We start from the raw sequence: 27852 nt of genomic DNA on the forward strand, positions 1-27852 counted from the left end.
GATTGTTACATCATGAAATTCTACCAGACTTACCACGGAGTATGTAACCATCTAATGTTATTAGGATAATTGTATCTGTGAATTTCGTTAAGATACTATGAAATAACAATAATTGTTTCATTAACTGTTCACCAATTGAAGGTTGAATTTAAAAAATACAATATGTTACATAGTAACTAGCTAATTAACGATCACTAAATAAATTATTACCCGAGGTTTGTTAATGTCCTAGATGTTCATTGAATTACTCAATTACATAACCTTTTTGGAAAACCTTCATTTCCTAAAGGACAACAACGCATTAAGATGTAGATAATTGGATGAACTTTCAACAAGAAACAAGGTAATCATTTCATGATTGGAATTCATCTGGCACAGGTTGATTTCACATCACTTCTAATAACTTATACTCCATTCTTGAAGCTCTCATAAGCTTGCAGTACTAAATGGTTATCATCCCACTCATCTTGATATGTCTTGGGTCGGACTAACCAATTCTTTGCTACTGTCAACATCATTTGTTCTCTCCATTCTTCTAGGACTGGAGACCCACATTGTACCGCAAGCCAATCAGCATATTCACCCTGCCAAAATAACACCCCAAATACTTATTCTAGATTTCATGCTAAGTACGGAGATATCAGTGAGACTAAAATATTATATTGATACGGAAGCAAAGAAACCAAATTTACCCGATAATCAAAAATGTCATGAGTGTGTCGTGTAGGTTTGCCAGAAGCTTCAAGTGACGAGTAGTAAGCTTTGACATCCTTCATCATCTCCTCTTTGGATGGAAGCGCAATTCGATTCGACAAAACTCCTGCTATCCACTTGCTTTGAAGTTCAAAATTGGGGAAAGGAACGGTCTGTTACAATGGCCATTAAGTATAAGTACTATTGTTGTATTAACGCCCTTATCAAGACGAATAAAGATACAACCAAATGCGGCATACAATTCACAGAAGAGAAACACACCTTCCATGGTACCCCAACAAAAGAAAGCGACGGTGCCAAGGCAGGCGGGAAGACATGCTTGAACAGTGGGCCAACACGGTTGTCATCTCCATCCACGGTTACAATGCCATTGGTTTCAAGAAAAGGGAAATGATATTTGTACCTTGAGAGGAAAATTAAACTTCAATAGATTATCATTTGCTCTCATTTTTGTTGCACTTCACATTACTCCACATTCAATACAGAGGATTATAAAGCAAGTATACCCTGTGCAATGAAGAATGGTGTCAGCGACGACAACACTCCCATCTATGAAAACAACACTACCATCTTCATGGACACTTTTAATCTGCATAGGTTCGATTATATCGTAAGTTCATAACTTCTCATCATAGTAGCCGGAATTCTTAATTTGGTGAGTTATCATACCTTAGAGCGAACCCACATGTTTTCATAGCCACTATTAATCTGCATAGGTATAGATAATAACATAAGTGCAAGACTTACTTCTCATCATAATCACCAAATTAATCCTTACTATATGGGTGTTATCTTACCATAGCGTTAAGCCGCATCGTATCAAACTGAGGCTTCTTCTCTTTGGTTTCGGAAGCAATAGATCTAGATGAAATGTGAACCTCTTTGGCAACTCCAGCGATGTCCCGATAGATATCAGTAGCACTACTGGAGCTCCCTATCAAAATTACAACCTATGCAAAGCAGGTACCGGATAATCGAAGTTAACATCTACGAAAAAATACAAAAACAGAACAGTTAAAGAGTTCTACCCTATGACCTGCTTCATGCAAATATTGTCATGCACATTGGTAAGTTATGAGAACATAACCTACATGATTTTACAGAATATAGGAGTGTCACGAACCTGATCTCGAAACGGCTCAGGAGTTCGATAGTTGTGGCTGTGAATTTGCCGCCCTTTCCATGTAGTGATACCTAAAAAGAAGGTCATTGACATTAAAGATAAGGAGAAACATGTAAGAACCAACTTATTTTTGTTGTATACTCTTGTGGCAATGGAGTGTGCGGCCCATTTCTAGATTAGACAAAATACCAATAGTTTTCACTTAACCATCTTAGATCAGCAAGTGTGATGTTTTTATCTCAATATATCTAGGTACGATTGTGAGTAATTCAATAGTTAATTAACTTATATTTCTTATGGCATTACACAATCGTACCTGAGACATTTTTTTCTCCATAATTTTAGCTTGTATGCAATTGAAATTGCAACCTCAAAGGAATTCAGTTCATACAATTTCCTTCAGTCAATACAATTATATTGACACAAGAACAAGTAGAGCTATATATCTCTATATATATGATTGATACTAGCTCGTACCTGAAATTTCTGCTACACGAGGCTGAGTATAATGCCCACAACAAACGACCACAGCATCATAAATCTCTTCCAAACCCTCATCACTTGTCTTGCTCTTGGACTTCACTATCCACTTGCCACCCTCCACCAAACCCACGAACACCACCTCAGTCTCAAACCTCACCATCTCACAAATCCCAAACTCGCCGGCGAAGTCATTCAAGTACTTCAACACCTCTCTGTGACCCGGAAACCTTCTGGGGTCTCTCTCTTCATCTTCTTCCTTTGCCGCAAATGGGTAGTCCCGAAACCCCATGATCTCTCTGAGGAGGTTAGTCCTCAGAGACTGGTACATGCTGGAGTGGACTATGGTTCTGTTTGGGTGAAGACCAATTGGGTCGGACTCCACTTCTGGGGTGTACACCCAATTGCCACCCAATTGGTCTCCTTTCTCGAACACTACGACGTTGTGACCTTCCCGCCGAAGCTCACGTGCCGCCACCAAACCGCTGGCACCGGCGCCGATCACTGCTACGTGGCTGGATAAGGGACGCATTGCAGTCAAATGAGCAGAGCTAGCATCCGCCATCGCTGGCACAAATGCTAAAGAGACTTGACAAGTTGACATTTTATTATCGCTTGTCTTTTTTTTTATACTAGAAAAATGACGAATAACGAGCTTCACACTTTGTATATACAATATAAAGCGCGTTCGACATGTTTGATAGATCTAGAAGCAGCGCCGGCTGGAAATTCTGAAGAGAAGACTTCAAATTTTAATACAAACTCAGTGGAAAATGACTCAGATGGAGAGGATGATTCTTTATATATATACACGCGCGCGCGTAGACTTCTATTTTTTATGTATTGGTTTAGTGAACTGTTGTTCTTTTAAAATTAGAGAGTATACACGATACACCTAATGCTGAATCCTCATTAAGAACACTAATTAGCTAGCTCGATCAGTCGGAGATGCCCAAGTACCAAGTAATAAGAGATAACTAAAACTGGGCATTATATAATCCGGTACATATCTACCAAACTTCATTTAAGCTCACCTGAAGTTATCTTTCTCTACCACATACTAATACAAGAAGTTTCAAATCTAACTCCCCTCTATAGGTCATATTAATTGCTAAAATTTGTGTTTAGTTAGGCATGAATGTCTTGAATAAGACCAATTATCAAACAGTACAATTAATTGGATCTATTACATATAACTTCATCTTTAAGATTTAACGTTTCTCATAAATGGCTAAGATTTGTGGCTAATTAATTAGTTCTGTAATTTTGTAATAGAGTTTGCATATAACCTGTAAATTTTCCTCAGTAACTAATATATTGTAAATATTTTACTATCAGAAACGATAATGGACAAGTATACAATCAGTCATGTCCAATCCATAATATATATATATATATATATAAAAGAAAATTTCAAATTGAGAAATATTGACATCGAAGTTCTTGGCAAAATTCAGCATGCAAAACAAGTACTTGTTGCTCAAGTTAGCATGTAATCTTGTTGACAAAAAAAAAAAAAATTAGCATGTAACATAATTTTTGTTCCTTTGGTGAGTTTTAGTATATTTATACATGGTATAGCTAGTACCCATGCAACAAGTAACATTCGGATAAGGAAAATTGGAGCTCGGGTTTAACAAAACGCATGAGTACCTCAACCACCTTTTGCCCATAAGTAGAAAAGTTACCCTCGATCTCACTCCTATTTATGCCTGGTTGATGTTATAATTTGGTTCGACAAATACTTTTGACTTTTCAACTCATTCCACGTAGGACGTGTTGAAATGTCAAAGAGTCCATGTATGATTCTGACCTTTGAACGCACTTAAACCTTTCATCGAAAAAGAAAAGATAATCCTAAGATGGAAATAACCATGACTAGTGAGATGCCTCACTTTGGTACTCCAAGTCTAATCTCCACCTCTTAAGTCTTGGACGGTCACCATGTGATTGACTCACCACCTTGGATGGCAAGGCAATAGCGCGCATATCATGACCTCACTACTAGAAAAGCATAGTCCAAAGGAATCAAGAGTCTCAACTCCCAAGACCAAGAGTTCGACCCCCAAGCTTAGAAGCCTCAACCTCTAAGGATCATGACCACGAACTCCAAGGCTAAAGGCTCGACCTCCAAGCTCACGCACATGCAATCGTCATAAAGAGACATGGAGCACCAATCAAGGCAAAATCTCACCAACCATGCCAAGTGTCAAGTTCTAACATAAGGCATGGCCTAAGAGTAATTCAAGGAGAAGGAAAACTTGGATAGGCGACACCTATCTCTTAACCCTTTACCAATGAAATCAGATCACATGGTGGTGACACGTGTCATCGAATCTGTCAAACCCATCCCTTGGAGTGTCAATAAGCAGGAAGTATGGGCTGACACCCAGATTTTAGGAAAGAACCCATACTTTTCCTTTCTATCTCAACCAACTTTCTCCTATAAATACCCAGCCTTCACAAGGCTGAGGAGAGGACTTCAGCTCTCTCTTCTCTCCCAACACTATACCAAAATATCTATGTCGTGAAGCTCTTCAACTAGAGGCGGTGGACGCCCAACATCAAGTGAAGGAAGCCCGAGGTGAGGCTATCAGTTTCACCCAACAAAGGAGCGTGGAGGCCCAACATCAGGTGAAGAAAGTCTAAGATGAGACTATCAGTTTCACCTAATAAAGGAGCGTGGAGGCCCAATATCAGGTGAAGGAAGTCCGAGGTGAGACTATCAGTTTCACCCAACAAATGGGTTGTCCGCCCAACATCATGTGAAGGAAGTTCGAGGCAAGACTATCAGTTTCAACCAACAAAGGAGCGTGGAGCCCCAACATAAGGTGAAGGAAGTCCAAGGTGAGACTATCAGTTTCACCCAACAAGGCAGCTTGGAGGTCCAACATCAGGTGAAGGAAGTCGGAGGCGAGGCCCTCAGTTTCACCCAACAAAGGAGCATAGAGGCCCAACATCAGGTGAAGGAAGTCCGAGGTGAGACCATCAGTTTCAACCAAAAAAGGAGTGTGGACACCTAACATCATGTGAAGGAAGCTCGAGACGAGGCTATCAGTTTCACCCAACAAATGAGCGTGGACGTCAAACGTCAGGAGAAGGAAGTCCGAGGCGAGACTATCAATTTCACCCAACAAGGCAGCTTGGAGGCCAAACATCAGGTGAAGGAAGTCTGAGGCGAGGCCATCATTTTCACCCAAGAAAGGAGCATGGACGCCTAACATCAGGTGAAGGAAGTCTGAGGCGAGGTTATCAGTTTCACCCAACAAAGGAGCGTGGACGCCCAACATCATGTGAAGGAAGCCCAAGGTGAGGCTATCAGTTTCACCCAGCAAAGAAGCATGGACGCCCAACGTTAGGTGAAGGAAGTTTGAGGCGAGACTATCAGTTTCACCCAACAAGGCAGCTTGGAAGCCTAAGACCAGGCACAAGACCACCGAGGCCATACCTTTACTCACATGAGGTAGACGACCAAGGCTACTTATGTTGTCAAACTAATCAAAGGAAAAGATAGGCCCACTTGAAGAGAACAACCCTACCACTTTACATTTGGATTTCAACGAAAGTCTTGTTGACTCGTTGATGGTGAAATTGGCATCAACACACCTAGGTACCCCCCAATGAATATGTGATGCCTCGGAAACTCGTATTTATTTTCCGAAAATTTTTCAAAAATCTAATTTATGGTTATTGGATGGTTCCATGGCTCGTAGACGGAGCGGAAGTGTTTCAAACGACTTTTTATTCGAAAAGTGTGGATTTTGGGGGGTTCAAGGTTGACTTTTGATACGTTGAGAATCTCCAAAAACTTCTTCACGAAAGTTGTAGAGCGCATCGATACGAGTTCATAGACATGTGGAACGCGAGAATCGGAGTTTGTATAAGAAAGTTATGAGCAATTAAAAATTTAGGAAATTTATATAAATAGGATAAATTCAGGGATTTTTCATTTAATCCCAAAATTTCCCTTTTTTCTCTTTTCTCCCCCGAATTCTCTCCGTTCTCTCACCTTACTCCGTGCGACCTGACTGTGACCCGACCCGGACCCATCTTCTTTCCGGCCACCAGCAGCGGCGGACCTGGGTTGAACCGACGCACCTCAGCTTCCGTTATCGACCCTTGGTGTTGGTTTCACCGGTGGAGCACCCCAGAAGGAGATCGAAGGTAGCCTCAATTGTACGATCGGGATCCGATGGGTTTTCCTATTTTCTGCGACCTTCCGTTCGATTTCTTCACGGTTTTGGAATCTCCTCCTCCTCTTGATCATCCTCATACCCACCTGGAAGGACGATTTTTTGTGTGGAGTGGAAGATTAAGGGTTGAAGATTTGCGGTGCACAGTGAATCTGGAGCTTGATCAAATGATAGCGATTGATCGATCTTGCAAGCGTGATCTAGACCGATCTAGGCTTAGCTCCAGGTATGAAAGTTGCTCTACTCTTCATGATGATCATCGAGTTTGACCCGGTGGCGGAGTTCCGGCCATGTAAGGACAGTTTCTGATATTATATATCATCTACTCGTCAATACGAGTGTTTCGATATATAATATGCAATTTTTGAAGATCGTATGAATATATTGTGATTTTTACGGTTTCGGACTGTTTGATGATTCGATTCGTGAGGATTTGAGCGTCCGATAGACTTGTGATTATGAAATATCGATTGTAGAAGTATTCTGGAGATATTGGGTGGTCTCGGATGTGGTTTCGCCTCAATTGGCGTCACTTTGGGAATTTTAGTTCGATTTAGGGTTTCGAACGTTATTCCTTGTGTTCCATTGACTGAATCAAGGCTGTACTTTCCTTAGGTGCTTGACAGAGTGCGTTCTGTAAGTAGTCTAGTGGTATGAAGACGCAGCAGGAATTTCGAGGTGAGTAATCTCACAAGATTCATTTACGAACGGAATTACCTTTATCGTTTTGAGAGTTATTGATTTAACTACAAACTATAGTTGGTATTAGTAGGCATTTCTGAGCGGATGACTACGTATATATATATATATATATTTGCGTGAAATATATATGTTTTGTTAGATTTGTGGACTTATGGAAACAATATGCATGAATGATGCTTTTTATTGTTTTGGGTTGTGGCTTTTCAGAAAACAAATTTGTGTGAAATGACGATTTCTATTGTTTTGAAAACATTGAGATTTGTGTAACATTTTAGGTCCAGTGCGACTCATTTATTGTTTTATTCCGAGGGTCTGCGCAGCCAGAGGATTTAATGTCACAAGTTGACTTTTGGCAGTATATCGTAAGGTTGAACCTCGGCCGAGGTGACAGGTTACGATATATTCAGTTAGAGCTCTAGTCTGTTTGCCAGTGTAATTCGTGGGATAACGATGCAAGGTTATATCTAACTCGTGAATTTGTGTTTTTAGGGAACAATGTGTGAGTTGCTTCCCTATTAACAGTTTTTAAGGGGACAAGGTGTGAGTTGCTTTCCTTATTAACGATTTGATAGAAATCAAGGAGTGAGTTGTTTTCTATGTTATGATTTATAGAAATCAAAGAGTGAGTTCTTTCTATGTTATGATTTATAGGAAATCAAAGTATGAGTTGCTTTCCTTATTTCGTGATTTGAATAGGAAATCAAGGTGTGAGTTACTTTCCTTATTTCATTATTTGAATAGGAAATTAAGGTGTGAGTTGCTGTCCTTATTTCGTGATTTGAAAGAAAATAAGGTGTGAGTTGCTTTCTTTAATTTGTGTAAGAAATCAAAGCGTGAGTTGTTTTCCTTAGTTAAAGTGTGAGTTGTTTAGCGGTGGTTTGAGTTACTCATACGGACTTGCAAAATCTTACCAGGTTTGCTATGTGACAACCCGGTACACCATTCAAACGGTGTGGGGGTTAATCCTGCAGGTTAGGATAATCGTGGTTGAAGCTGAAGTAGCGCCTTTGCAACTTTACGGTAGGAAGTGTTATCATTAAAGCCACCCTTATAAGTTATAGAATAGGGGATTAAGTAAAGATGTCGAACCCACGAGGATTGGTAAATCCTTTCCTAGCTAGGGAAAACCTAAGGAAAAACTAGAAGAATATGCAAATGTACAATCACAAACAAAGGCTCACAAGTGAACCAAAGTTCATGGTGAGTATGTGCAAGATGGTGTGTAGAGATTTGATTTTGACTTTGAGATTGGTTTCTATTCAAATTGAAACAATAAAAGCAAGTAATATAAACTAAGCTAAACTAAACAAGTTGTTATCAAATGGATGGGAGTTAGGGCATCGGGTTTCACCTTTTTCCTCCCTTGCAAGCATTAAAGCAATTGAATATGAATGATGCAAAGCTAATTGTCCAACTACCCTCTTAGCATCCGGATAGGACTACTAAGGCTTAAACCCCTTTCATTTTATTAACTCTAACCGGATAAGTCTAGAGCTAACTATCTAGAGACAAATTCAATTTCCGGATAGGTCTCAATCCTTTGCCCCTAAATGCATAAAGCTTAGAGTTTAGGTAACCAAGCAAGTAAACCAATCCTATCTCTAGGTGATTTTAGCTCACAACCCTCACATGCACACATGGTGTGCTTTCATACTCCTTTTTTGCCTAAAGGTAATCAATCTCTAAGAAAAACTTCATGTCATGGCAAACACATAACTCAAATTGATTACGTCTAAGTAATGCGTTCAACTATTGACTTAGCATGTGAGAATGACAACATGAATTTGCATCAATTTATAAACAAAAGCATCAATACAAGCAAGTTTGGCTAGGGATTTCAACCCTAGCCCCCCAACTAGTTCATTACTCACACATAGCTAGATACACAAGCTTCAACGTTCTATTAAACATCAAATACATAAAGAGATAGAGAGTAAAAGGTGACTATTGATGATGCCGGAAGAGGTGGTGGAGATGGGTCTCCAAGAACATGATGTGGTGGTAGTCACCTCCTTCTCCTTGCTCCAAACTCTTGATATTGGTAAGAATAGTGAAATTTGAGATCTCTAAGATGAGTTGTGGTGTTGAGTGGTGGAGGAAATGGAGGTTGTAGTGGAGGAAAATGGAGGTTTTAGAGGTGGAGATGGTGGTTTTAGTGGTGGAATGGTGGTCTCTTCTCTATAGAGAAAACGGATCTTGGATAGGATGAAGATGATTGAATGGAGTCAAGAATTCTGAATAATTGGTCTTTGGCCTCTTTTTGATCAGCTAGGTGTGTCATCTTTGGTCCCCAAGTGTGCAAGAGATGCTCTTACACCATTGTCCCCCAAATAGTCCCAAATTGGCTAGGTGATAAAAGGACAAGGTGTAGGGAGATATTTGAATTTCAAGTTATGGGAGATTCTCACCACCATGGTCCTCCTTTGCTGGAGAAAAGACCCTCCATGAGTGGCGGCTCGCTGGAAAAGTCACCAGAAAAGTCGATTTGCAATTTTCTTCCAATCTCCGTGTCTTCTTCCCCTAGCTTCAAATCTCCGCATTTCAAGCCTCAAATAGTCATTTTATTCTCAATGCAAGGTTTCCTACAAATAAAAGGAAATGGATTAAAAAGGGTAAAATATCATGGAAGACAAATCAATTTTCATAATTATGGGGCACAATTGCATAAGTAATTTATGACTCAACAGGAAGCCATTTTTGTGACTTTACCGTTGATAAAGACTTTCGTTGTGTAGTTAGCCCTAAGGAGCATTTACGTTTTATTTTGTTGTTGACAATTTAATTCGTAAGCTTATGTAATATATGACCCTACGGAGCGGGTCAATATTGACATAGTGAGTTTAAGGCATCAATATGTATTTAAGTTTAAAAGGGAAAAAGATTTCCAGATATTTTGTATTGATGACTAAATGATCACGCATGTATAATTATGGGATTATATATCAATTTTTATTTGTGTTAAAAATCAGGGGCGTGACAGACTATTCCAACACTTCTCAGTTATGCTTTCCTTGTGTTGTTAATGTATGCATATGTTCTGCAGCTAGAACTGTCCAAGCTGATTATGGAGAACAATACCCTGAACACAATCCTGTGTTGTGGCAGTAATGGCGGAAGTGGTTATGGAGCTACATGTATACATGGAGCTGCTGGCTTTGGAGTTGGTCGTGGTGGTGGAGTACGTCGTGTGCATGATCATCTTACTAAAAATTTCTTCTGTCTAATATTGGCTGCTTCTTTTTTTGGCATGAAACTGGAGAACTAAACAAAGGCAACTAGCTTTCTTAGTTTCCAGATTTTATTGAAATAAAAAAGATTACAAAAGGAGGGGAAACAAATCCAACCTTTGAAACCAAAAAGAAAATATACAAGCCAATTACCGAAAACGAAAATTTGGTAGACCTAAACAACCACTATTACATTGTGCCTAGATAAAGGGTGGAGCCAAGTTCCACCATATCAAACCAAAGAAGGTAGAACCATAATATCTGCCACTTGATTACCTTCTCAAAATACATGCGAAGATTTGAAATGCATGTGAGATATTTGATGCAAACAATTAGAAAGCTTCTAAGGGACCAAATGAGAAGAGCGAATGATGTCAAGAGTCATAGAGGAGTCTACTTCTAACCATATATGTTTCCAATCCCTTACCTAAGCAAGTTCAATTGCTTTAATAACGGCCATTACCTCTTATGTGACTGAGCTTGGATGTCAAAATTAAAGGCAAAAGAACCAAGATAATTCTCTTTGTAATCACGAAAGAGGGCCCAGTAACCTCCGATCCTAGAATCTCGCTTCCATGCACTGTCCAAATTAATTTTTATTCATGCCAAATAACCTCAACAATTTTCAGAGCACGGCGAGACTTGGATTGAACTACAAAACTCTTCAAAACCCGAAGATCATTCACAGTGAAAGTTTAAGACTGATTAGTAGTGATGAAAGCTCATCAACTGAGATTTGACGAGCAATCGACCAAATTTGATTTCTTCATTAGCTGAAAACAACACATAATTATGTGTGCGTTTATAATACAATCATATGCCACACGATCAATTTAACCACGTACCTAGTAGCTAGCTCGGGTGGGTCACATTGCATTGAAAGTTTGAAGGAAAGCTTTGAACCGGCCACTTAGCGGAAAGCTTGGGAATGCGCCAATAGTTGTGAATCAAATCCATATGGTATAAGCCCATATCTACCCAAAAATGAAAAATCCCACGCCCCATTTAATGTCGTCGAATAGTGCCCATGAGAAGTACCCATTTACGTAAACCTCGTTCTTGATAACCTTGTTGAGACGTTACAAATGACGAACAATGTACGAAATTCGTTCCGGATCCTTCAATTGATCAGCAACTGCAAGCGTATTATCTCTACTCGTATCAAGTCCTATAAAGATAGTTTGTGAAATGTTAGGATATGCATATGCATTTATATACTAACAATATTGGATGATTTAGGGATGCTTGAAGCATGAGAACCTAAGCATTTTCGGAGATGTAGATTTTCGGGTTTTGATAAATTTTCTTTATATGCTTCATCAGTTTCTGCAAGCTTTCTGGCCAATATCCTTTAACATTATGCAATATAGACATTGTATGTTAATTGAATCTATTAAAGCGTTTCGTTTTGACAATAATTGCAAATATAACTAGACTGTTCTTACTAAGCCAAGAAAAATTCCATTTTTGATACGTGCAGTAAACAAAATATCACCAAGAAAGAAAGCAAATTAGAACCTTTATATACTAAGATATGTTGATTCAGGCCCAAGAAACTCGAATTTTACCTATTTTCAGCTGATACATCATAACTGTATTGCAATTCATTAAATGGTGGCCCTCTGTCTAGCATAATATGATGTGTAGTAACTGATCGATTCCAACAAAATCTAGATTTCCCTTTATCGAACTTTTCTCTTGTGGAAAAGATGTAGGTAGTCTTTCTTTTACCAACTCTTTCATACTCATTGATAATCTCCATACACAAATGGTTCCATAACCATCCTAGGTTGAAATCGAAAAGTCGTTCTGCTGCAACTCTATCTTCCTGCAATTCCAAAACAAGGACGATTCCTATTTCAACCTTATATTTTGCTTGGTATTCTTCTTGGTAAAGTTTAGTCGTGGTGGCATGAGCAAGAATTTGGTTGTGAGCTACAATGTAAGGTTTTGTCGATGAGTTACTGATGTAGGATGAGAATGTGACCGGTTTAGCTGAAAAACGATAAAAGTAAAAAAAAGCATTACAGAATTAAGAAGAATTACCGGAGAATTGGTAACTCAAGCATAATGAGGTTACTAATTGCTTGAATATTTAGGAAGATGTGGTTTTGGATTTTTCAGGTTGCTCGTGCGAAAAGTCAGGTTCTTGATTGTAAATCAAAATAGATCAACCTTTTTGCCAGAATGTCCGTTTGAGATGCATATATAATAGTTTTTTGGAATGAGAACAAGGAGATCTACAAGACTCACTTTGGTGAGCCCTATCAGATTTAGGCTGAAATATTTCGTCTTAATTATCCGATCAAGATTTAATATTTTTAGGCTAGTTTTACATTCTTTTTATTTTAAGTTCATAGTTTCCTTTTTAATTTGGATTCTTTAGGATTCCTTGTTAGATTATGATTAGGTCTTGGAGGCCTATAACCACCATCATGCTTTGTATTACGAACTATTTTTCATATAAAATTTAATAAAATCAAAGATTTTTCTTGCGGATTCTAGAACTATATCTTTTAGGGTTTATTGCTTATAAACCCCGTTACTTCCAACTACGTCAAGTACCACTAAATTTGCAAGGACCTATAGGGACAAAATATTTCTCTTCAGGCCCAAACACACAAGGATCATCCTGAAGTGAACACTTCCTCGGCTGAGCAATCCCAACTTCATGCCCATAAATAGCAAAAATTGATGGCTCATTGACTGTGAACCAATTTTTAACTCCATCTCCAAATAATTTAAAGTAAAGTTCATTGCAATCTTTAAAATCATTCATGAAAGAGAGAACATGACATATGTATATAGACTAATTTCAGTTTACCCTCCTGAGGTTAGGAGTCGTCATCATGTTAGTCCCTCTAGTTTCAATTTAATCAGTAACACCCTTGTACTCTCCAAATTCATCATCCGTGTCCAATTTTTGGACTTCCGTCCAAATTGGACGTTAAATCTGTTATGTAGGCCCCTTTTAGGGGGCAAAATGGTAATTTTGAGCTCCAAATTATATATATATATATATATATAAATTTGTTTCCTTTTTCTTTTCTTTTTTCTGTTTCTTCGATGTTTTTTTTTTTTCCTTCCTTCTTATCTTTCTTTATTTTTCTCTTTCTCTTCTCTTTTTTTTATTTTTCTTTTTATCTCTTCTTCCTCCTTTGTGTCTTCTTCTTTCTGTTGGGGGATAGCCGGCTGCACTGGCCGGTCGGTGATGCAGGCACTAGGTGCGCTGCGCGGGGTGTGGGGGTGGAGGCGGGCTGTGCAGGCATGGTGCTGGAGGAAGACGAAGGCGGTCCGGCCGGAATAGTGCTAGAATTGAGCTGGATCGAAGGCGGTGCTGCTGCTGCTGGGCTTGCGCTGTTGCAGTAGCGCAAAGGCGCTACAGGTAGGCTGCTGGCGAGGGGTCTGCAGCGAGGTTGGGCCGGGTGTGGGTGTTGGCCGGTGAGGTGAGACCGGTCTGGAGGGGGAGGGCTGGTTGGAGGCTGGTCTGGGGAAGAAGGCTCATATCAAACCCCTTGTGACAGGACCCACCCCAGATTTCACATTGAAATCCAAAGAGGCCCTACGGGGCCCACCTCAGAAGAAATTCTACCAAAAAATTGACGGAACTCCCTCTAAAAGTGGACTACCCAAAAACCTGTAGAAAGACATTTACACTTCTAAAATAATCAACCCTTAATCTTCTGGAGCCACCCTGCTCCCCGTATCACAACATCTCCAATGTCACAAACAATTCTGAACTTAAGAATATTAATATCCTGGGTTATCAGAGCAATCTAATGTACAAGCGTATAAGATGATAAAATATAAGATAAATGACCGATACTTTTAAAATGTGGAAGCTATGACAGCTATGCCTCAACCCCATGTACGCTCGACCTCAAGCTAAACTGACCTGCAAACTGGGCATTTGAAACCGAAGGGCCCAGGGGAAAACATTTAAAATCCGTTAGAGTGAGTGGACGAAAAATAAATAATTTCGAATGAATAAGTAAAACTTAATGCTTTCCCAAGTTATTCTCTAAAATCTCGCATGCAGTAACAATATTGGAAATACTTTTAATCATCATCTTTACTGCAATCTTAATCATGTAAAAATAGAACATCTTGCAATCTCTTAAAATCTCATCCTCAATCCTTATAAAAATATCATTTTCAAGAGGCTTGTTTGATGACTGGGAAGGACTGCTGTCTAGTCATCTCATGCCATCTAGGAGGGACTGCCACCCAGATGACCCATCGGAAGGGACTGCCAACCGGAATAGGAGGCGGTGGGTAGAAGGGACTGCCAACTAGCCACAGGTAGTTAGAAGGGACTGCCAACTAACTACCTCATGTCATCTAGAAGGGACTGCCAACCAGGTGACGCATTGGAAGGGATTGCCAACGAGGATGTAGTCTGGAAGGGACTGCCAACCCGACTATTACCTAGAAGGGACTGCCAACTAGGTAATATACGCATGCGCCGAAGATAGCCTCCTCAATAAACTGAATAGCCTCCTCAATAAACTGGAAACAACCTCTTTCAATTACTTGCTTTCGGAAAGAAACTCGCTGTTACTTCAATAAAACATTAAAAATTCACCAAAAGCATAACTCAGGATTATCTCACTAACTCAAATCTCAATATCTCAATGAATCCTCGAAAGCATAAATCAAATAATCTGTAAATCAATAAATGTTTTCGGAAAGAAATCTCAATCTAACTCAAGGCTGATAGGTGCGGAGCTCAAAACTCAATAAATTTCGATAATTCAATCATGCTCAAATATTTGCTAAATCCTTCGTACTCGTATATCATCATAAAAACTTATATTCGAAATCAATCATTCTCATAATATTTTCCTGAATCAGTCACTTCCCGAAAATCATTTCCCAACTCAATAACTCATAAATAATTAGCTTGAAAATCTATTGAAAGCCCTCGGGAAGGAAATCCACTAAAAATCCCTTAACTCATAGAGCATAATAAATCTCAAGAAATCTCAATAATTCAAATAATAAATTAAACCTCAATCGGAAAATAATAATATACTGCATGCACATTTAATTTAAAATAAATGTCCACTCACAGTACTATTTAGGCGACCACACAAACGGTTTCCTTCGTCGAGCAGTAGCTCGATACGTCGTCCTGTACACAATTATAATTTGTGAATAACAATCTGGAAATTGAATACTATTCCCACATCATATCCTCATAAATCACCTATCCACTTCTTTTTGGATTCAATCCAAACTTTACCACTATTACCAATTCATCGATTAAGTATTCCAAAGCGGAAACAAGGGAAAATACGAAGGTCGGATTCCCATAATCGACACCCGTCTCACTAAACTTCAGAAATTCCTAATCCATAACAAATCACTACAAAATCCACCAAAATCACATCTACAAACTCTACAACAAATATAGGATTTAACTAGCTAAAAAAAAACAACATATAAATCACTGTTCATACACCACACTATTCACCGTCGCACTATTCATGCGGTGACACTTTTTATGCGGCGGCCAACTCCTCCTCCGGTCACCAAATTTCATCCACAGAATCATCTCAATATTTCCAATAACTTTATCAACTGTGACAAAGTCAGAAAATACCTTGAAGTAGCCGAACAATTAAGCACTCCGAAGTACAATGAAATTTTCCAATTATGCTTTCTTCCTCCATGCTTCGATCTGGGTTATGAAAATTGGCGAGCATGAAGAGTGGCTCAAGGCGCTTCTAATGGACCTGGGTTTATGACCGGAGGTGGCCAGAAATCGGCATTGACCAATTTGATACAGTAAAAATGTTGGCTTCGATCTCCACATTTCCAGCCAAATCGCCGTAAACAACTCTCACATGCATGTTAAGGAGGAGGAGACGAGTCTATCGATGCTTGCAGCTCACCATTTGGTAGCCTAGAGGTGGTGAAAGAGAGAGTTGCAGAAGAGAGAAAGAGAGAGCACAGGGAAAGGAGAGAGAAAAGAAAGAAAAGTTACCCGGCCACAGTAACTTTTTAAATTTATACCAATCTACCATAAACAGTAACTTTCATATTTCGCTTATAACTTTCGCATACAAACTCCGATTTTTACGAACCAAGTATGCACGCGCTCCGTTTAACGTCCTCTACGACTTTCATGAAGAAAAGTTTTTCAAATTTTGACCCGAACACAAAAGCCAACTTTTACGGCCCCCTAAAATATCGAAACGGAGCCAGAAAGTAAATGTAAATGTCGTTTACCCATCGAACGACTCATAAAATGGTAAATTTTGGTTCGGGACGTTACACATTGACTTTTTTGTTCCTTCTTCTTCCGCCTGCAAGCCTTCTTACCTCCATTCATTAAAACCCATTTAATCAAAATTGCAGCAACATTCACAATCCTCACGAACACATCAAAATCAAAACTCTAAGCCCCCTTTTGCTTTGCTTCTTTGATTCGTTCTGATTTCCCTCTTTCTCACAACCACATATATGAAATTCAAGATGCCAAATTCCCAAGTAAGGCATGGGTTTCAATTTCCCTCTTTACTATTTCTTGTAGATCTGCCTAATCATGCTGATTCTAATAAGATCTCTCATCATCATGGAAGGCTCATATAAACCCAGCTAGAAATTGAGCCAAAAAGTTTCGATCTTTGTCAGCAACTCAAAACGATTTAAACTCACTGTAAGTCTCTCTTAAAGCAAATGAAACTCACTGAAGGGTTCATTTTCTTAGATCCCAAGGAGAAAGAAGACACGAAGAAGTGCAGCCGGCTATCCCCCAGCAGAAAGAAGAAGACACGAAGGAGGAAGAAGAGATAAAAAGAAAAAGAAAAAAAAAAGAGAAGAGAAAGAGAAAAATAAAGAAAGAAAAGAAGGAAGAAAAAAAAACAAAGAAGAAACAGAAGAAAAAAAAAAAAAAGGAAAAAAGGAAAAAAAAAAATTTAATATATAATTTGGAGCTCAAAATTATCATTTTGCCCCCTAAAAGGGGCCCACATAACAGATTTAACGTCTAATTTGGACGGAAGTCCAAAAATTGGACACTGCTGATGAATTTGGAGAGTATAAGGGTGTTACTGATTAAATTGAAACTAGAGGGACTAACATGATGACGACCCCTAACCTCAGGGGGGTAAACTGAAATTATTCCTATGTATATGAAGGTAGTCAACTATTACTGAAATAAGTGTATTGATGATGCGTATTTTTCAAATCATCACGAAGGAGAAAGATGTAGAGATATTGGTTTCGTTAAAGTGCTTAGAATTAAATTTTTTTTAGGCAAGTGCTTAGAATTAATTTAGCGTTTAAAGTTTAAGGCTTACACAAACGAGTGGTTCAAGTAACCACCATATTTCTCTTCTAGAGCTTGCGGCAAGTCAAAGTGCAAAATCATCACGAAATGTTTGATGCCTACATAATTCATTAGAACAAAAAATTATATTGATCCATTAACTTATGCAGCAAACACTACTAGAATAATGTTAACAGACATCATGTCATAGACATCGGTCAGGAATTCACGCGATGTAAAAGAGATTTGTAACATCAGTTCTTGGAAAACCGATTTCTATTTGTACAATTAACATCGTTTATCATTTTTGACCGATGTCTCTGTTTTTTTCCAAAATTTTGAGAAAGCGCGGAAACGACTAAGTTACAAAATTGATGAGGCGGGGGAACAAAATTTCGTTTGCCTCCAACACTTACTCAGTTTCCCACGCGACTACACTGGGCCAATTTTCTCTCTCAAACCTAAACACCACGACTACACTTCGTTTGCCTCCTCTTCCTCATCCTCCTCCTCCAACCAGCACCCGAATGCTCTCTGCCTCAGCCTCCGCCTCCGCTATCCTCCTCCTCCTCTTCCTTTGGCACACCTGTTCTCTCATCTCTCTTCTCAAATTCACCAGATCTGCTAAAGACGCAGTCCACGCCGAAGCTCCGCCTTGTCCCTCCTCCTTCTCTTTTCTCCTTCCACCCCGACGGTATCACTTTCATCTTTATCCTCTCAATTTTTCTTGAAATTCTCTTCATGTTCAGTGCGTTTTAGATTCCTTCGTTGTTGATTTTGCTTCTCTGGACCGCTAGTAGCTCTTTTGTTCTTGATTTTAGTAGAAATTGCCTTCTTCAGATGATGAACCGAACCCAAGGTTTTCGATATTGCAATGGGTGTTTGTGTAATTTGGAGGTGATGGAGTGATGGGTATTTTGTTTCTGATTTTGTTTTGGGTAGTCGCTGATTTGCTGATAAATTGAAAGCCACTGGATTTTCTGGGTTGTGTTTCTGGGTTTTGGGGGTTGTGTTTGAGGTATCTGTAACGGGTTTTGAGATAGCTGTAATGTGTTTGAGAAGCTAAGCACCTTCTTATTCACAAAGAACTAGAAAGAGAACGAGAAGCTCTCAAGGCCTCAATCATCTTCTCCAGGTAATAATCAATCTAAGGTATGTAGGAGACAAGGGGAAACGACAGTAGGGGCCACAAAAATTACAAAAATAATGAACTCATGCTCAATTTGCAGCTTGGAAGGATTATTGTGAATTTAAATGGAAGGATTATTGTCCTTTAGTCTTCAGGTAACTAGATCTTGCCTTGCTAGCTATGTTTGCTTCATCAGTTAACTACTAGTTAGCACATTTGTGTATAAAAAAATTGAAAATAAAATTTGCAGAACTCTCAGGAAGTTGTTCAAGGTGAATGCAGCTGACTACATGCTCTCTATCTGTGGGAACAATGCTGTTCGAGAACTTTCTTCTCCTGGTAAAAGTGGTAACTTCTTTTACTTGACTAATGATGACCGATACGTGATTAAAACAATGAAGAAAGCAGAAGTAAAAGTGAGTTCTCTAGTTGTTTGTACTCAATTCACCATATAAATTTTTTGAAAAAAAAAAAAAGTACTAGTTCTAAACAAATAATGTTTCATGGTGAAGGTTCTTATAAGGATGCTCTCTGCCTATTACAACCATGTTCGAGCATACTAGAATACGCTGGTCACTAAATTTTATGGTCTACACTGCTAAAGCTAACTGTGCAACCTATTCGAAAAAAGGTAATTTGTCCAAGAGTTGCTAAGCCTATAGCTGGGTTAAACTTCAAACTAAGTAATGTGTTTGTAGTTTTTACAAACATGATAAGCATTTAAATGTTATTATCTGTCTTATGATGTTTCAGATGCGATTTATTATTATGGGAAATCTGTTTTGTTCCGAATATACCATTCATCGACGTTTTGACTTGAAGGGATCTTCCCTCGGTCGAACAACAGATAAGACTGAGAGTCTAAGACAGAAATTGATGAAATGACCATACTTAAAGGCCTAGATCTTAACTTTATATTTCGACTTCAGAAGTCATGGTTTCAAGAGTTTTGCAGGTGAACTGGTCTTTTGTTTTCTTTATTTCGTTTTCTAGTGACATTTTAAAGCAATTACAATTTGAAATGGCAATTCTATTTTTTTTTTGCAGATTGAGGAGTTGTATTCATTGGACATTGATTCTCTGAACAATCTGAGGTATGTCTAAACAAATAGTTACAGATGTTTACAATTATGCTTCTATTTTGAACTAATTGTGGATTTCCATGTTCTTGAGATTCTTTATGTAAACTATTTTGAATTGGTATGAAGTCTCACTGTATGATGAGGACTCGTGATAGCAAAAGGCTGAAGATTTTGCATTTAGGTCTAAACTATCCTTTGGAATGTGCTAACACTAATTAATTTATCTGTCAAAGAGTTGTGATTTAATAGTCAACCTGTAGTTCTGATTAGAATGAAGTACATATTCATAAAACATTCAGCTGGGACTCGATCAAAATCTTGGTTTTGCAAATTTTTTATTTCTTTTTCTGTCAGCAACTTTTTTTTTTTTTGTGGATATTTATCATTGCATATATGGTGTACCTTGAGTAAACTTCAATTGCTTCAAAAATTACAAATTTGTTTAAAATATCTGGGGTTTCCGAAAACCTCTTTTTCGGTTTATAGCAATCCCAGGCTTTAAGTTAGATTAAGCCAATGTCAGTCCCCATCAATATTTTGTTTCAAAGAAACCTTTACAATACTCACCTAATGAGCAAAAGACCCCTGTAACTAACTAATAGAAGAGTTCGTATAAATATTTGACATCTTCACTTCACCTGCACTTTGGTATTGAAGATTTAAACTGATGCTTTATGAGGTTTTAGGATCTAGGTTATGGGACTTCCTTCTGTTTATGGCTGAGTAACTTAACTCTGAACTCTGTCATTTTTTTTGGAATTGCACATATGATCTTTTGGTTGTTAGACCTCAGAAAAATCTCAGTTAAGTTGTGATTCTATACTCATGTAGGTATTCCATTTACATATCTGGCTGACACTTAAGTTCTTTCCTTCCATTTTGTTTGCAGGTCATCGTGCGGCAGAGTAAAAGTCTGATCCTTTAATATATCTAATAGCTGCAAAGGTAAATGATCTACATCCTTATTTCCTTCATATGTGTGTGTGTGTGTATCTCAAGTATCTTGATCAATTACATTGTATTGTCTCTCTCTGTATAAAGTGTCTCAACCAATGTTTAGAGTATTGTAAAATTAAGAATTAGGTGAGAACCAATGAACCCAGCCTCTCCAGTAACCTAACTCTTACCTTCTTTATAGTTTATGAGTTGATGCTTATACCCTATAGTTTGTATTCTTCATTCGAAGTCTTGATAGTTTGCCATTAAGTGTCAAAATCTGAATTGTTTCTGTGTTTGGTTGCCATAGTCTTCTGTCACTGAGTTCCTTTTAGAAGTTAGCTAATGAGTATTGTGTAAATGAAGTGGCTCTTGAACATTTGAATTACAATTCATTGTCATTTATTTATGTGCTTATCTATGGCATCAGATATGTTGCATGATCTGTTTGATTTTGCATTCAATCTTATGAATATATTTTTTTATGTCCAATTGCTTCTGATTAGTTCTTCTTCCGACTGGGTCCCATCAACAAAAAATGAAAGAAAAGAAATGTAGACTCAGTTAGCAAGCGGCTATTCAACGATGTCTAGCAAAAATCCTAAAGGTAACTTCTTTCCTCTAACTCTTCAGCCTAATGTATTTGTACTTACAGCTTTCACATGCAAGTAGTCTATTTCCTATTAAAGGAAAAAAAAAATCGATTATTTCCTGCTTGAACTTTCTTGCTTGGATAACAGCTCTGCTAATATAGTTCATTTCGCATTTGATTGTTAATGATGGTGCACTGGATTTGATAAATGGATTACTTATGTTTATACTGAGTTGGTCTAAATACGTTGTCATTCTGTTTGATTTTTATAGTACATGCATGCGTACATATTGATATGCTTATTTCTAACTTCCAGTAACAGCCCTTCAAAGAGTTAATGTATCTGAAATGATGGAATCGATCAGTTGAAGACTTTTCGAAGAGTTAATGTTAAGTAGTTGGTTCTGACTTCAAACATATAAATTTTTGCTAAGCCTAACCATTTTGTGGAATATGTACATGAAAACCTGTTTTAGTTAGCATAACTTATTTTTGAATGTGTAAATACACATCTGGTTAAAATATCAGATTTTGGAATCTGTGAAAAGCTTAACCACATCAATGATATTCCCGCAGCATCGCGCGGTTTGCTGCCTAGTTAGAATCCATTCTTGAACATTTGACTGATTGAGACACAGGTTAGTATAAATCATCTTCCACTTTTGTTGTTATTGTTTGTTAATCTTCATTTTCATTATAATTACATAATATGCCATTTTCCAAAGTAAAATAATTCTCTATATGTTTTTGTATATTACCAGCTTCAACATTTTTTGATAGCTTCTGCAATGACCTGGAGCCGGTTGTCGTCCATGCTCTTCATGAACTTGTTTCTTTAGTTCACAGTCATGTCAATTCTGCAGAGCAATATGATTTTGAGTATGACTAGATTTTGCTTACCATTTTGTAGTAGATGTAGTGATATCAGGATGAATTGTGAACAAATTATACTACATGTAGTTATTGCAGTAGAGGTATCTTCTAGACTAGCCTTAAAGTAGGTTAGGGTTTATTGTGCAAAACTTTTGAAGCTACCTCAAGCTCTAATTTTGGATAGAAATTAATGCAATTCCCCAATATTTGAATTTCATTTGAATTTCATGTTATTTGTGGATCAGCTTTCTAGTATCAAATATAGCACGAAAGGGATATAACAGCAGTTTGAATTCACAGACTGATGTCAAGAAAAGAAAAAAACATCAGTTACTGATGAAGAACTGATGTCAAAAAATAGAAATTACATCAGTTTGAAAATCAAAATCGATGTCAGAAAAGAGAAAATACATCAGTTTGTAAACAAAAACCGATGTCAAGAAAAAGAAAATACATCAGTTACTAAATAAAAACCGATGTTAAGAAAGAGAATGTACATCAGTTCTTAAACAAAAACCGATGTCTAGCATTACTATGAACATCGATATATAAACAAAAACCGATGTCTAGCATAAATATGGACATCGATATAGACTAAGGAACCGATGTCCAACATAGCATTGGACATCGTTCTTCTTCAGGAACCGATGTGTAAAATATTATCAGACATCGTTTCTAAATCAATAACGATGTTAAAATGGATAATTGTGTTATTAGACCTATATTTCATTAAGCATCTAATGCCAAAATATGAAGGTTTGACAATAGCTAAACACACCAAAATGGTGATCACATTAACGTTTTTACATCGGTTCTGGACCTAAAACCGATGTCTGGTTGCAAAATAGACATCAGTTGTGAACCGATGTCTTAGTTTTGGCGATCTTTAACATCACCCACTAAGACATCAGATTTTTTTTTTTTTAACATCAGTTGTGAACTGATGTCTATGAACTTTATCCTAGTAGTGAAACCACATCGAGTATCTAATTTTTGGGATCGTAACTTGAATTCTTAGCATTTCTAATCAATTCGTGGATCAAACATTTAAACTGTTATAGTGATCAATACCCTATTGGCTAATTTTTCCCCTTAAGCTTCCCTCTGCAAATGGGTAGTCCCAAAATCTCATGATCTCTCTTGGGAGGCTAGTCCTGAGAGACTGTACATGCTCGAGTAGACTATGTTTTCTGTCTAGGTGGACACCAATTAGGTCAGACTACTTCTAAAGCGGACATCCACGTACCACCGATTTGGTCACCTCGCTCGAAGACGACGACAATGTGTCCTTCCCACTGGAGCTCACATGTAGCCACCAAATCGCTGGCGCCAGCACTGATCACTGCTACGTGGCTGGATAAGGGATGCATTGTAGCCGAATGAGCAGAGCTAGCTACCATAGCCAGCACAAATGTTAGAGCAAGTTCACCCGTTAGGTCACCGAGTTAGTTACTATTCACTACTTTTTAGTGTTTATTTCCACCCTTTGGGTCACGGGCACAATTTCCAAACTAACCTGGGTCATTGGGTCAGTTTGCAGGTCACGAAATTGACCCAGAAAATGACTCAGAGTAACCCATATCAGTTTGAAAACTGTGCCCATGACCCAAATGGTAGAAATAAACATAAAAAGTAGTGAATAGTAAGTGACCCAATGGGTGGACTTGCTCTTAGCAATCTCACTTTTGGTCAACCACGGTGGATTGTTTTTATTTACGGACTAAGAATGAAAAGTTGACAACTATGTTTGCCAAAAAATAGATGATACATTTTTAAGAAGGGTTATTATCACAAATGGTACCTGAACTTATCCTCTATCTTATCGATGGTACCTAAACTTCAATTTTGATCACAACCAGTACTTGAACTTTTCGATTTCATTTCAAATGGTACCTATCACTAACTTACGTTAATGTTCCGTTAAAAACTAACATGTGCAAAACACATGACCTATATTCAAGAGTAGTTTGACGAAAATACCCATTTAAATAATTTTGTTGACTAGATATTTGATCAATTAATATGTTAATAAAAATAGAAGTTCAATTAAAAATGGAATTAAAAATGTATCTCTACCCTCTTATGAAAATAAAATTTAAAAGCAAGATCTCAACAAAAATTAATTTGTTTTATAGATACAGACAAAACATTTCAAATAAAACTATAAAATATTTTTTTTTGGACAAACTATAAAACATTTAAAACCAAAAGCTTATCAAAACTTTTGTAATTTTTTTTTTCCTGTCATTCATATTTTTAATTGAAGTTGAAAGTTTTTCCTTTTGATAGTCTCATTTTTTATAGCCACAATATAAGTGAAAATAAGTGATATTACAAAAAAAAAAAAAAAAGGTAATTTTACAAATTTATCATTGAAAATTGAGTCACATGTTTGACACATGTCAGTTTTTAATGGAACATTAACGGAAGTTAGTGATAGGTATCATTTGAAATAAAATTGAAAAGTTTAGGTACTGGTTGTGATCAAAATTAAAGTTCATGTACCATCAATAAGATAGAGGATAAGTTTAGGTACCAATTGTGATAATTACCCTTTTAAGAAATTCTACTTTTGATCAACATTCACATCCACATTACTTTGAAGATGAGAGTAAATGGGTAATTGGATCAGCAGTCAACAAAAAGATCAATCAAAAAATTTATAACTATTGAATGTAAGTGTTGTAATCGAAAAACAAAGTAATGCTCGTAAGTGTAGTTCAACATGGTAAACAACAATCTTTCTCTCTCAGACTTCTAAATTGACTTTGATTACTCCCTCCCTCTAAACTTAACCTCCTTTGTCGCCACATTGTTTGTAAATTCTTCTATGCACCGACGGTATAAATGAACCAATAGATCTTAGCGGTTGATATTTATAGGGAGCATCTTTTTTAATACCAAAAATGTACTTAATTGATGTTATCCAGCCGTCATTTTTGTTTGTACAAATGCACGTCAGTTCACTGAATACTCTCTCCCTTGTCTAGTGTCATTCACAAATGGAGTCATGTACCTCCGTTTGCACTAGAGGTGGCAAACGGGCCGGCCCGGCCCATTTTAAGCGGGCCTAATCGTGCTTGGGCCGGCCCATTTATTATCGTGCCGGGCTCGTGCCGGCCCATTTACTTAAACATTAAGCCCGGCCCAAGCCCATATCATGCCGGGCCGTGCTCGTGCCGGGTCAATAACAGGCCGTGCTCCTGCCTACCCACTATAAAGCACGATTTTAAAATCTTAATTTGAACAAATAAAAATTAATTTTATTTAACTATATAGAAAATTAAAATAAATTAAGTTCTATAATGTTTTTCTTAATCTTAACTTTTTAAGATTAGATTTCTAATAATTTTTTATATTCCACTATAAGAAAGAAAAAAAAACTCACAAAATATTATTTTTAGTATATTATTGTGAGATTAATCTTTATTAATATAATGAAGATTTAGTATCTATTATTCTTTCCTTCATTCTATAGTTGTATTATTATGAGAATAGTCTTTATTAATAAACATATATTTAATATTTAGAAAAAATACTTATGTCAAAATAAGGATATAATGTTTTGTTTCATTATTTTGACAATATAAAAGAAAGCATTGGTGGAATTGTCATGAGATTTTAAATAAAAATGTCTCATATTCAAATCTCATCATTGTAGTTTTTTAATATTTTTAAAAACAAAATGAAATTTTGTGTTTGTAACTGGCCGGCCCACAATATGTCGTGTCGGGCCCATTACGGGCTCGGGTCGGGCAGGGCCACTAACGGACTTGGACCGTGCCGGGCCCGTACCGTGCTCGTGCTTAGTGGCCCGTTTGCCACCTCTAGTTTGCACCACCCACTTTCAACATGATTATTACTTCATGAAATTCTACCTCGCACAAATTTTCCATACTATAAATATTGTATCCGTGACTTTCAATGAGGAATGTGGATTCAGCTTCTCTGCAGTGAGAAACCATGCAGTTAGGTGAATTTCATATAATTTGGACCGTCACTATGATCCAATGGTTTGGGAGCAGCCACATCATCTAGCATAACTTATTGCATTTTTAGTCACTAATGAAGGCCAATTCGCCGTCAACATTCTCTTCCCAACTTCATAACCAGTTCTTTCATGAAATCAATGATTTTCTTTTACAACTTTGGATTTTAATGGGTTCTTCCTTGACCTGTATTTATTGGGCTTCTGATGGTCCTAATGATATATGCATATGGGGAATGGGGGATTTTTATCCCACTTGAATTTTAATACCAGATTCGTTTAAGTTTTCATCCAAAGTTCCAAACTGAGGGGAGACATCGAATCTCCCAAATTCATTAAAGAGGGTTCTTCAATCCCTAATCTGTTCCAATTATACTGAAAATCATGGATTTAAAGATGGAGTAGTACAGAGTAATATCATCACATCCACCACCACTTTCCCTTTACTTCCCTTCCCCTTAATTTCTGTAGCTCAATCAAACTCTTCAAGTAGACTTGAAAAAATCGAAGTTCTAATTGATGAACTGAACTACAGAGAAAGCCAGCAAGGGGTCGATGTCGTCGATTCTATCAAATTTTCTCTTAAAGATGTTTGTATTCATTGGGTTCCCATTTAAACTCAATTGCAAAAATAAATTAAAAGAACAGACAAAAAAGAGAAGAACGAGGTGGTGAATCGACCAAAATGAAGAACATGAGAAGGAAAAGTAGAAAACTAACAGCGTATGTTATACAACAATAATATTTTAAAATAGAAAAATAAAATTATTTGACGTGACTTAATAAGGAGCATTGGATTATTTGACATAGCTTAATAAGGAGCATTGGATTCTATTGATGGTCTAAATTAGACGAAATTCATGTAAATTCATGATTTATTCACTTTAGAGAATCTAAATCCTTCAATGAGATACCATGAAATAACAATAATTGTTTCATTAATTGTTCACCAAATATTGGTTTTGAAAAATACAATATGTTACTCGGTGACAAGTAAATTTAGGTATCACTATATTACTTGAATTTTGATAATTCCAAGATGTTCATTGAATTACAATTTACATAACCCTTTTTAGGGAAACATTCATTTTCCTAACCCCAAAGGGACAACAACACATGAAAGATATAGATAAGTAGGTGAACTTTCAACAAGAAACAAGGTGATCATTTCGATCATAATTGAAATTCATCCGGCAAGGGCATCATTTCATATTACTTCTAATAACTTAAACTCCATTCCTGAAGCTCTCATAAGCTTGCAGTACTAAATGGTAATCATCCCATTCATCTTGATATGTCTTGGGTCGAACTAACCAATTCTTTGCGACTGTCAAAAATATTTGTTCTCTCCATTGTTATGAGACTAGACACCCACATTGTGCTGCAAGCCAATCAGCATATTCATCCTGCAAAAATAACACTCCAAATATTTACTCTGGAATTCATGCCAAGTAAAGAGATATCAATGGGACTAAAACATTATATTGATAGGGGACAAAGCCGAACTTGCCCGATAATCAAAAATGTCATGAATGTG

General features: G+C 37.4%; 1 protein-coding gene and 1 long non-coding RNA gene across 7 annotated transcripts; one reads left to right on the forward strand and one right to left on the reverse strand.

The window, feature by feature from the left end:
• Positions 1-309: 309 nt before the first annotated feature.
• On the reverse strand, positions 310-2896 carry LOC112180721 (flavin-containing monooxygenase FMO GS-OX-like 3). The gene is made up of 8 exons (XM_024319281.2): positions 2315-2896; positions 1838-1908; positions 1512-1664; positions 1384-1422; positions 1221-1303; positions 976-1117; positions 693-866; positions 310-584 (listed from the first exon to the last, which is right to left on the reverse strand). Exons 1-8 carry the CDS (start codon positions 2880-2882, stop codon positions 405-407), a joined length of 1410 nt encoding a protein of 469 aa, XP_024175049.2. The 5' UTR covers positions 2883-2896; the 3' UTR covers positions 310-404.
• Positions 2897-17955: 15059 nt separating this feature from the next.
• LOC112180723 lies at positions 17956-22542 on the forward strand. Of its 6 annotated transcripts, none has more exons than XR_002928440.2 (10): positions 17959-18409; positions 18556-18999; positions 19095-19260; positions 19357-19475; positions 19598-19799; positions 19892-19938; positions 20816-20871; positions 21369-21469; positions 22031-22092; positions 22216-22542. It is a non-coding gene; the product is annotated as an uncharacterized LOC112180723 (long non-coding RNA). The 6 variants fall into 6 exon arrangements; XR_005802814.1 differs by having other exon boundaries at positions 17960-18867; positions 18945-18999; XR_002928439.2 differs by having other exon boundaries at positions 17961-18850; positions 18945-18999.
• The last annotated feature ends 5310 nt before the right edge of the window (positions 22543-27852 follow it).

The sequence above is a fragment of the Rosa chinensis genome, chromosome 7 (assembly GCF_002994745.2).
Source record: "Rosa chinensis cultivar Old Blush chromosome 7, RchiOBHm-V2, whole genome shotgun sequence".
NCBI lineage: Eukaryota > Viridiplantae > Streptophyta > Magnoliopsida > Rosales > Rosaceae > Rosa > Rosa chinensis.

Bases quoted from the DNA above. Each gene is read 5' to 3' on its own strand.
- LOC112180721 (XM_024319281.2), bottom strand. From the start codon at position 2,882: ATGGCGGATGCTAGCTCTGCTCATTTGACTGCAATGCGTCCCTTATCC. The intron at 1,909-2,314 runs GTACGAGCTAGT...CCTTCTTTTTAG, and splicing joins TCGTGTAGCAGAAATTTCAG to GTATCACTACATGGAAAGGG. The intron at 867-975 runs GTGTGTTTCTCT...CCATTGTAACAG, and splicing joins TTGTTGGGGTACCATGGAAG to ACCGTTCCTTTCCCCAATTT.